The sequence below is a fragment of the Phoca vitulina genome, unplaced genomic scaffold, assembly GCF_004348235.1.
Source record: "Phoca vitulina isolate PV1807 unplaced genomic scaffold, GSC_HSeal_1.0 scaffold3, whole genome shotgun sequence".
Classification (NCBI taxonomy): domain Eukaryota; kingdom Metazoa; phylum Chordata; class Mammalia; order Carnivora; family Phocidae; genus Phoca; species Phoca vitulina.
Genome location: NW_022589706.1, coordinates 51,902,952 through 51,913,762, shown reverse-complemented (window position 1 = coordinate 51,913,762; position 10,811 = coordinate 51,902,952). Strand labels below are relative to the sequence as shown.

Here is a 10,811-nt window from a genome sequence, read left to right as displayed (position 1 = left end):
AAATAAGGGTGCCTGGGTGGCTCAGTCAGTTCAGTGTCTGACTTCAGCTCAGGTCATGATCTCGGTCCTGGAATCGAGTCCCGCATTGGGCTCCTCACTCAGTGGAGAGTCTGCTTCTCCCTCTCCCTCTGCCCTTCCCCCCTCTCATGCTCACTCTGTTTCACTCAAATAAATATCTTTAAAAATATGTATTAAAATATGTCAGTGCTTCAAGAAGTATAATATAGCACATAAAGTACTATCCCACCATCTTCAATAAAATTTTAGAACATTAAGATTATGGAACTAGGCAACTGTGATAAATTGGCTTCTCATCCCCTTGTGCCTTAGGACTTAAAAATATCTAGTCTTCAGTATTTTAAGGTAATCTTTATTTGTAGTAAATTTGAAGAAAGAAAAGCAGACCAATAGAGAGAAACCTCCAGGTTTCCATTTATATATGAGAAGGGTAGGGAAGGTCAAAAACACATAACCCTGTAAGTGTTGGGGGGGAGGGATATGTGCCAATTAATACATTAATTTTAGAAAAAAGCAGCAGTGGGAAAAAATAATTCTATGTATTCCCTGACTCTTTGGCAGTTTGACAAAGTTAATGATTAAAATGTCCTACATTTTCCCCAGAGTGTCTATTTGCCTTGATTGATATTATTTTACCTCTTGTGGGCCAAGGATGACTGCCCTTGCTTCTGTGTAGAGATTAATAATTGATTAGTTCACAGTCAGGAATCTTAGTAAAAAGAAATTGGTTACTTTGGGCTGCTACTTTGTACTGGGTCACATACAGGAGACGGGGTGTTGCAGAACTTGCTGGCAGAAAAATGAAGGTGATCCTGGTTCTTCTGCTTGCTGTAGCATTTGTGCGTGCTCTAGAAAGAGGTAAGACCTTCCAGTGGTGCCATCACTTATAAGAACTCTTACTAGTTTGATTTTCCATTACCATTTTTAAAAGTTCTACAACAGGTGAAGAACAGAGTTGGTAAACATGTTGAGGAGTAAGGGTAGAATCAAAGAGGCACCAATCTGAGTTCAAATGGGGCATATAACATTGAATTGGAATGGGCAAGAAATCAAGAACCTCATAAAAAAAAATCATAATTTTTCAATTATCCCTCCCTGCTTTTTTGAAAACCAAGATCTGGAGAGAATTGCTTGAAATTAGAAATTTTTTCATTGTTAAAAGATAACACAAATGAGGGGCACCTGGGTGGCTCAGTGGTTGGGTGTCTGCTTTCAGCTCAGGTCATGATCCCAGGGTCCTGTGATCGGTCCCCTGTCGGGCTCCCTTCTCCGCAGGATGCCCTCTTCTCCCTCTCCCACTCGCCCTGCTTGTGTTCCCTCTCTGTGTCAAATAAATTTTTTAAAAAATCTTAAAATATATATATTATATATAATGCAAATGGAAGCTGTAGTCCATCACGGAGTATTTTTTCCCCCCAGACTTCAAAGATTTATTGTTTTTGAGAGCATAATATACCATATCAATGATGCATGAAGTCAGCTAAGATCTTTGATCCTCTTCAAGGAATTCTGTGTATGTGTAATATTTGAAAATGCATTATAGTTTCTAAAAGATCCTACATGAAAGAATTTAATAGATATGAAACATGACTCAATAATTAAGCTATATTTTTCATTAATATTCTTCAAATGATGTCTTTATCTCTGAGCAATGTTTAAAAACCTTTTTAAATGATACAAGCTAAAATATGTGAAGCATACAACTTCATGAGAAGTTCCCAAGTTGCAAAATTCATAATCTGTTCCAATTAACTTTTCTGGCTGATTCTTTAATGCTTATAAGGAAATCTGCATTTGTCTTGCTTTGGCAAATTAAAACTTCCATCTAGTGCTCTCAGTGAACAGCCTCGCCCATATCGCAGGGTAATATTCATATCGGTAACCTATCTAACCAGTAGAAGATGTGTATCCCAGAAATTGTCAGTTACTGTGACATGAGTAACCTTATCGCTCTTTTTACATTCACTTTTCCTTCATCTTTGGTCATTGAAGTTACTTTAAATTTTAAGTTACTCACTTACAGATTCTTAAGGAAGCTATGGGTCCTTATGTTAGACTACTAAGTCTGAGATATAAATAAATGGTGTCCTTTACAAGACCTCTGAATAGGCCAAATCCCAAGAAACCCTGACAGCTTACTCCTTTGCCCAAGGCTTCCCTGGGGCAGATCTGAACCTGAAAAATCCTACTGAAATACGTTCAGATCAAGATCTTCAAAACACAGAGGATCTCGGAGTGACTAGGTCCTGGGATTATGTGCGGACACCATAGCTTGGGGCATGAGTCATTTTGAACTGCTGACTCAGTAAGTATATATTAGATTCACCACAAAGGATTACAAATGTCCTCTGGAAAACAGTATTCTGCACCCTCTGTTTTGACATCATTCAGTTCTGTCTCATGCTCTGATGAAATGGATGCTAAAAACTACAATTCACCTTCCTTAAAGGTCTGAACTTCACAATCAACTTCAGTCAGATTACTTAGGTGCCACAGGTAGATGATATCCCGAGACATAAAATACATTTGTAAGTGATACATGTCCAATATTTGGGAACAGTAGTCCTGACACATCAGTCCTCTATTCTACAATACATGAGCATGACCCAAATGACCAAGCCAATGATTTACCTGGAAGCTAGGTGTACGGTCTCCTGGAAGAAAGTTACAAAGTACAGATTAAAGGAATTGAGAGGAGGCTTGGGTGGTAGGGGATGGGTTTGGGATCCAATTCTCTCTGCCTTTTATAGTTCCAGAAAGTGGACCAACAATCCACAGCATGTATCTAGAACACCTTTTTGAAAGTATTTCATTCAAGACTCCTCTTGGAAGAAAGTCTCTATGGCCAAACACATTTAAGAAATAAGCCATACATTAGTCCTTCTTGGTCAGTTTACAATCAAGGTCTTTGTTATCCTAAAGATTCTGAGAAATCATATAAGAAAGAAATCTTATTTAACCCAGTTTCCCAAACACATGGGCTCGTTCCTAAAGTGCCTTTGGGAAAGGAAGTGTTCTTTGGGAATCGTCAGGTTTAAGATGGACTGCTACAGCTCACCGTGAAGATCAGCTCTAGTTAGGCCAGGCCTCCCCTATCAAATGCACCGGAGACTCAGTTCACAAGACCGTGGGTACATCTTGGGAGAGAAGGCCCTTGCCAAATATGCCAAATCTGGATGGAGTCATAAGAAAATATCCACTTTAGCTACCCCATGAGAGGCAAGCAGTCTGTGCGTGCCAGCTGCCTCTCCACTCAGCTTCTTTCCTCAGGACTGAAATCTAAAATGCACCTTTCCCTGTTCCCAATGAAGCAGCAGGAAGGCTGCTGACACAGCTACAGGATTGCTAAGGAAATAATCCTACAGGAAACAAACCTCTGCATTTTATATGAGCTGTTGGCCATAACAGGTATTTATTATGAACATTTTCTTCTTTGCTTTAAGCAGCTCATTCTCAGCATATGTATTGTTACTAGATGGGATATCAAATAGTAAGAAGAAAGTAAGTCCTTTGGGTTGGTGGGTAAGCTGCATTTTTCCTTCTCCCACTCGCCTGCCAGACAATATGGGCTATCCCAACCTCCCCACTCACCACTGAATCACTGTTTCTCTTTTCTACAAGTTGCCCCTTCGTCAGCAGCCATACTAAAAACAAGTTGTCCTAAGTTTGATTCAGGGACATAGCTGTACAGAAAGCATGATAAGTAGGTAATCTTCTCTATTTTCTCAGAGAAGTCTTTATATCCTCTCTGCAAAACCTATATAATGGTTATTGAGGGGGTGACCTAGGATAGGAGATCTACATGATGAAAAGACAGCCATGCAAAGATCTAGAAGTGTGTTTCAAGCTGAAGGGATGGAGGTGTGGAAGTACAAGCCTGGCCTGATTCAAGTTCGAAAAGCAGCCAGAGTCGAAGCCCAAAAGAGGCTTAGCCAGGAAGGGGGAGGAGGAGGAGCTGAAATCAGAGAGATAACGAACTTTTGTCATCAAAGGCAATGTTAAGCTCCCTGGAAATCAACAGCGACGTGACGCTCCACTGTTGTCAGGTATAACGCCAGGTACGCCCTCACCACCATGTGTATAGTAGAGGGGCAGGTGTGCACGCTTTTGAAGGCCAGGAGATCACTCTATCAGTAAGAGATGAAGACTCCTTAAGAGGCATTGATTACCTGTCTCCCTGGGTACCTATGGCCACTTAACCTCTTTGTTCTGCCCACAGCTACCCTGCTCTGTTTTCCCCTTCACTCTGCATCAGCCACAGACCTCTACACTCTCCCACACACTACGTGCTCTGCACCTAAGGGGCTTGCACTAGCTCCCCCCTCCTCTTAGAACACTGACCCCCCCGATATCTACATGGCTCCCTTCCTCACCTCTTTCATGTGTCTGCTCCAAGTTCATGTACAGAAGAGGCTTCCCTGACCAACCTATCTCAAATAGCACTGACCACTTCATTTTTCTCTATCCCCTTACCCTGCTTTATATTTTTCTTTTTGGTACCCATCACCTTACCTGATCACCAGCTGTTCATCTGTTTATTATAACAAATACAAAATGTAGACCCTAAGCTCCATGAGATCAAGGAGTTTATTTCTGTTCCTTAATTCCCAGTTTTAGAATACCACCTGCCAGGTAGTATGTGTTCAACAGAGGTTTTGTGCAAAATCACAAAATTAGGATTGTTAGAGTACCGATCTCAAAAGGTAGTTTTGAGTATTTAAGGAAAATTGAGTTTCAATTAGAATACCTAATAGACATCCTGAAAGTAGTAAACTCTATTAATTCTAAAAATAAGATTTATAAATTATCCACTGTGAAACATTGGTCTTAGAGTCTATGCACTGAATAAAATAGACAATATTCACAATGTCCCAGCATGTTCAAGATCTTTTGAATAGATCTATTTCATCATTATAACACCCTGATCAACTCAGCATTATCATTCCCACTTTAAAAGTGAGAATCTGTAGGAGGGAGGAGTCAGTGGCTTATCTAAGGAAACCAAGCTAGTAAGTGGCAGAATCAGAATTTTAGAGCGATTAGTTAGGTTTACAAAGACAATGCTCACAATCATGGCTTGGCTGCCTCTCATGGGACAGATATCTGAACAATCTTTCACTAATATAAGAATAAGAGAGAACACCAGTTCACTAGCACCAGTTTAGGGGGAATTAAGTAAAATTCATGCTGCCTACTATGATCATCTGTAACTGATCCAAACTCTAGTTCATCTGTACTCCATGGATCCAGCTCTGTCTTCTAATTTCCCTATTTTCCCAGTACCTTGGAATCATTTATGTCCCATCCTGTAGAGACTTCCTGGATTTTATTGTATCCATTTTTGCTGTCTATATTTAATCATTTCCACATTCTACCATTTTCAGCTCCGAAATACATCAGCCTTATACAGAACCTTCTACTATAGAAAGCTCCTCGGTATTCCCTTTTTCTTCTCTCCTTTACCCTCCTACATGTTTCTAGCTCAAGGCCTGGTGAACACTACCTCTCATATCCACTACATTTCCACATACTGTCTTTGTCCAGATCCTGTTCCCCTTCACCTGACTATTGCAATGGCTTCCTAATCAAACCCTATCTCTTCCCCAATCAATTCATATTAAGATACAATACCAAACCTGATAATCTGGTAACTGGAATCCAAAAGATGAACTACATCAAAGTCAGGATCACTCTTGAGAGATTAATGAACTGATGAGCTTGAGCATGTACAACTGACTGGTAGGATTCCAGGGTTCAGGCTGTCTGATACAAATCCACCCAATTCTGGTCTCTGTTTAGAGCCACCTGATGGTGACTTGAGGCTTAAATAGGAATATATGGTAAGCAGAATAAGGGCCCTCCAAAATGGTCTACATCCTAAGGCCTAGAACCTGTGAATAGGGTAGGTTACATTGCAAAAGGGAATTAAGGTTGCAGATGAAAAAAGGAATCAGTGGTCTTTCAAACAGAAAAATAATGCCAGATTATCTGGGAGGGGTCAGTGTAATCACAAGGTGCTTTAAGGTGGAAGAGAATCAGAACACAGTCAGAGGAAGGTGTGACTAAGGAAAAAAGAGGTGCAAAATTGCTGGCTTTGAAGATAGAGAAGAGGGCCTGGACCCAAGAAATGTAGGCCACCTCTAGAAGCTGGAAGAGGCAAGGAAACAGATGATCTCCTTAAGCCTCCAGGAAGAACACAGTCCTACTGACACCTTGACTTTAGCCCAATGAGACGCCTGTCAGAACTATAAGCTAGTAAACTTGTATTGATTAAACCACTAAATTTGTGGTAATTGGTCACAGTAGCAATAGAAGTCTAGTACAGTAGGTTTCTTGATCCTGTGACAAGTTGAAACTTCTCAGAGAAAAAGAGCACTGAGCCAAGGCATCTCAGTGTTGACAGGCTACCCTTTTATTTGCCAGATCCAGTGAAAGCTGGCCAGGAGATGACTGGGGTGCATGTTAACTCATTTCCCTGCTCTCTGGGAGTTTTCTATTTTTACCTTCTCTTCTGTATTCTTACTAGAAAGTAATTTAACCTACCACCTGCAAGAAGGACTGGAACAAATCCCAGGACATCCACATCAGAAGATTACAGAATATCTGATAATATATATCATCATTGGATTTTGCTATAAAAAGTTGCTAATACAGGGTGTTCATCACATTAGGCAGGAGAGGTGCTAAGCATTTTTACTTAGATTAACATTTCATAGAACAGCCTCATGAAAGGGTACCACTGACTATCTTAAATTCAAGATTATTTTTCCTTGAATTCCCCTACAGGAATATATTTCAATGGATACCCCATTACCTAAAAAGTAAAACTTTGGCTTTAAAGCATGTGTTAAAGTCCACCTTTCCATTTCCTTATAGGACTTTTTTTTTTTTTTTTTTTTTTTTTCAGGTAGGACTTGTGATTTTTTTAACTTCAGATCTCTCCAAGTTGTTCTCTCCACTTAAAATACTTCTTCCAATTCATTTACTCCTGTTAAAATCCTGCCCACTATTCATGATCCACTTCAAGTAATAGTTTCTTTCAGGAGACTTTCTAAAAGCCCTCTTCATTCTGAGGTTTTGTAATGCTTTGTTTCAATCTCCTCTATGGCAATGAGCACTATTGGTGTTATATGCTTAGCTCTATGAGACGTCAGTTCCTTAAGTATTGGTGGCTTCAGAGTTTCTTGCATGGTACCTTTTCATTCTTATATTGCTTAAAAACTAAGCCCTGCAATGCATTCTAAATTTCTAAATCAGGTTGTTGAAGGTAGCACTCTCATGCATCCCAAAGATGGCAGAAAGAAACTTGCTCCCTAATCTTCACCCCTGCAAAAGCATTTGTAGATAACAAGATGCCCAACCTGTGAAGGGAAGGGGAGGTAGAATGAGATGCATGAAGGAAGAATGCCTCCTTTGAGACTTTGGTGGGTGTAGCATCTATATAGGCAACCGCCCGCAGTGGACCCAAGGATATTAAATTTGAATGAGTCTATGAAGTCATTCTCTATTGCAATTTTAGGTTTTGGGCAACTGACTCACTGACCCTGTATATCCTACTGCTTTTTTAATGTTCAAAGTCTAAAATGAAGATTTGTTCCTCTGATGGTATCCTAAGAGGTACATTTAATTTCCTCTAGATGGTTTAATATATAGATGTCATGTAGAGTTCTAGGTTTAGTATTAAAAAGATTGAATTTCTTTCTATGGACTCAAACCCAGAAAACTGCACACCTACCTGCAATCATTATCAATATGAAAAACCAGATCAATGCTTTATGATGTAAAATGTCAATAGATAGGAGAACCAAAAAAGCTGAAAAATGAAATAAAGTATTAATTTGCCACTTCATTGACAGTGTTTCCAGTAATAAATCAGTAGTTTTCTTTAGCTCCAATAATTAGGGCAGCTTCCTAAATCAGTCCAGCAATGTTCAATTTCTCAAGTAAAACCACTACCCTGCAATCAACATCTAACCTGACTAGTCAGAATAAACACTACAAACTATATTTTTAAACACACACACACACCAAATACCCTGGCCTTTTCTGACAAATTAGTCTATCAGTGTATAATAGAAATGAAAATGCCAAAGGAATGAAATTACAGAAATACAGAATGCCCAACAGAGCTCTGAAAGCCCATGATTCTCCAGAACACAATAGGAAAATAGCAACGTAATGTAGTTTCTAGCATTTTGTATAAGCATTTTTCAATTCAATGTTATTTAGAGTACAGCAATCATTCCTGGTATACAAACAACTTTTATAAAAGACCAAAATGGTTTCAGAGGAATATTCTAACTGTGGTTAAAGCGTTCAAAATACACTTTTTAGCGACGTTTGTACCAAGATGGTAGTAGCTGATTGTCTATCCCCACTAGATTGAAAGTTCCATGAGGGCAGAAATAGGTCTATTTTGCTCTCCATTGTATATTCAATACTGAACCCAATACCCAGTACAGGTCTTCAAAACATATCTGTTGCATGTATGAATATTGTTAGCTATGTTGAGAGGTACACGAAACAATAAAAATTTCCCGAAAATAAATCAAGTTTTCAAAAGTCTAGAATTAGATGCGATTTACCAGAATATTTCACAATACAGAGAGAAATGAGACAGGCTATTGCAAAAAGCAAAACTGTTAATGAAATTTGTAAACATTTAGTGCCAAGGGGTCACTTGATGTGAAAATGATTTCACCAGGGTCACTGAGATTATGCCAATATTTACTGGGACCATATCAAAGTTCAGATTGCCTTCTTTATAACCACATGGAACATTAAAGAACAGACTATGTCATTTACAATTCATTCTAGATAGGATTTAATTATATGAATCAAAGGGAGTTCCACCAGTATGAAAACATTTAGCAGTACTCCATGGAATAAGGAATCAATTTGTAATAATCACATTGCAAATTAACTTCAGTATTTGCTCTTTGGACCATGAGAAAATTATTAACATATTTGCTTAGGCTTAGAAGCTATAGATCTCTGTAGATAAATAAGTGAAAAAAATTTTTTAATCAGAAACATTTTGAGTATTCTACCTGAAAGATACATAGTACAACAGCTTCCTCTACAGGTTATTTCTTTAAGAGAAATATTTTACCCTTATATTTTAATTCTAAACTTTCTCAATGACTCTCTTTTGAACTTCCTTCCTTGCTTCTGTCAAGCCCAAGGCTGAATTTTCAGCAAGAATTATTCCCAAAGCACTTTAAGTCATTAGGTGATCGAGTTTCCCCACTTTGCTGTTATTTTGCATTCTAACTAAAGCAGTACCTAACACCTGTGGATTCTAATGCATTTTGGTGCAAACACCAGTTGATTGAATTAAAGCTATTGAACAGAGGATAATCTGTGGCATCTACTTATACTACATTCACATGTACTCCCATTCCCATAACACACTGAAACTTCTTTGTGAAGTGGGAAATCTGAATCTGAAAGGCTAGAAACAAAATATTTCCTTAAACGTTCATCGGAGGTGCCCCATTTGAAGACAGGCTCTCACTGTTCATGTTACTGAGTGTTTGCAATCACAGTAACAAAATGACCTCTCTTTCTATAGGGAAAGTTTACTAAACAGTTAGCTCCTCTGCATTAAAAAGAGAAAAGTTCTTATTGGAGAACTATTTTTTGTGGTTTAAAACACCATAAACTTTGGGGGGGGGGGTCCATATAATTTCTTACTATTTCTAAAAGGAATTATTTTGTAAACCTTCGGATGTGATCTTAGAGATCACGAGGATACAATCTTGTACTAAATTCAGGAATCTTTAATAATTATGGTTAAATTCTACTTGATTATTTCCAGGGCAAAACAAATTCACCTTTTCAAAAAGCAGTTCATTTATTAGTCATGGCTATAATAAAATTCTCGCACATTGAACTAAAATCTAACACCCAGCTCTTTTTCCTAGCTCTACCTTAGGAACAACATAAAACAACAACTCTATGGACATCCTAATGGCACATTCTTCACTATAGGAGGACAGCTCTCCCCTAAATTCTTTCCCCCATGCCCTAATCACTGGTCTCATTGAATACCATTAATGATTAATGGAAGTTTTTGGTACTATTTGATCTTTTGAAACTGTGACAATATCCGACCTTGTAAACTAGTCAATACATTTCAGAAGATGTACTAGATGTGAAGGTCCTCAGCTCTAACAGGTTCACTGCAAGTAGCTTTTTATACTCCATTGTTAACTTTATCAATCCTATGGTCTTGTCCTGATTTCCAAGATAACATGAGATCTGAACATGTAGTTTCTTTCACACCCTTTAGGATTTTGATGGAATTTGTAATAAGGGGCTTAAACAAAGTGCTGCTTAGGAATGTCTTTGTCCCTCAATTCTGACTCCCCCCACCGCAGTGATATACTTTGAGCAGTCCACCTGAAAGACAGAGGGGCAACAGCTTCCTCTACAGGTTTTTGCCATTAAGTCTAACACATCCTCAAGAGAACCTTCTCAAAAGAAAAATAAAAACAAAACAAAAGTAAAAAAAATTTCTCCCCGCTTGTATCCAAGCGACACCACCTGCTCTCCAAACCATCAGAGACCGCTTTCAACCCTGGCTTCCTTATGTTCCTGCTTTCAAAGCTGTAACTGCGAGAGGCAAGGCCATGTAGGAGGGTCAAAGTCATGACAGAAGTTGCCATTGTATCACCTGAGATGGGTTGCTCAATATTTAAAATCCAGGAAAAAAAAACTTACTAAACTTTAACACACTTAGAAACTGGGCCATTTATATTCTTCTTACATTTTTCCCCCCAAAAGCTGTA

General features: G+C 38.6%; 1 protein-coding gene across 1 annotated transcript in view; it reads left to right on the top strand.

Moving 5' to 3' along the window:
• The first annotated feature begins 410 nt into the window (after positions 1-410).
• GC (GC vitamin D binding protein) overlaps positions 411-10,811 on the top strand; it is a 39,434-nt gene continuing 29,033 nt past the window's right edge. The window contains exon 1 of the mRNA XM_032398215.1: positions 411-876. Within this exon, the coding sequence (XP_032254106.1) occupies positions 819-876 (58 nt within the window). The 5' untranslated portion in view covers positions 411-818. The remainder of the gene's footprint in view (positions 877-10,811) is intronic.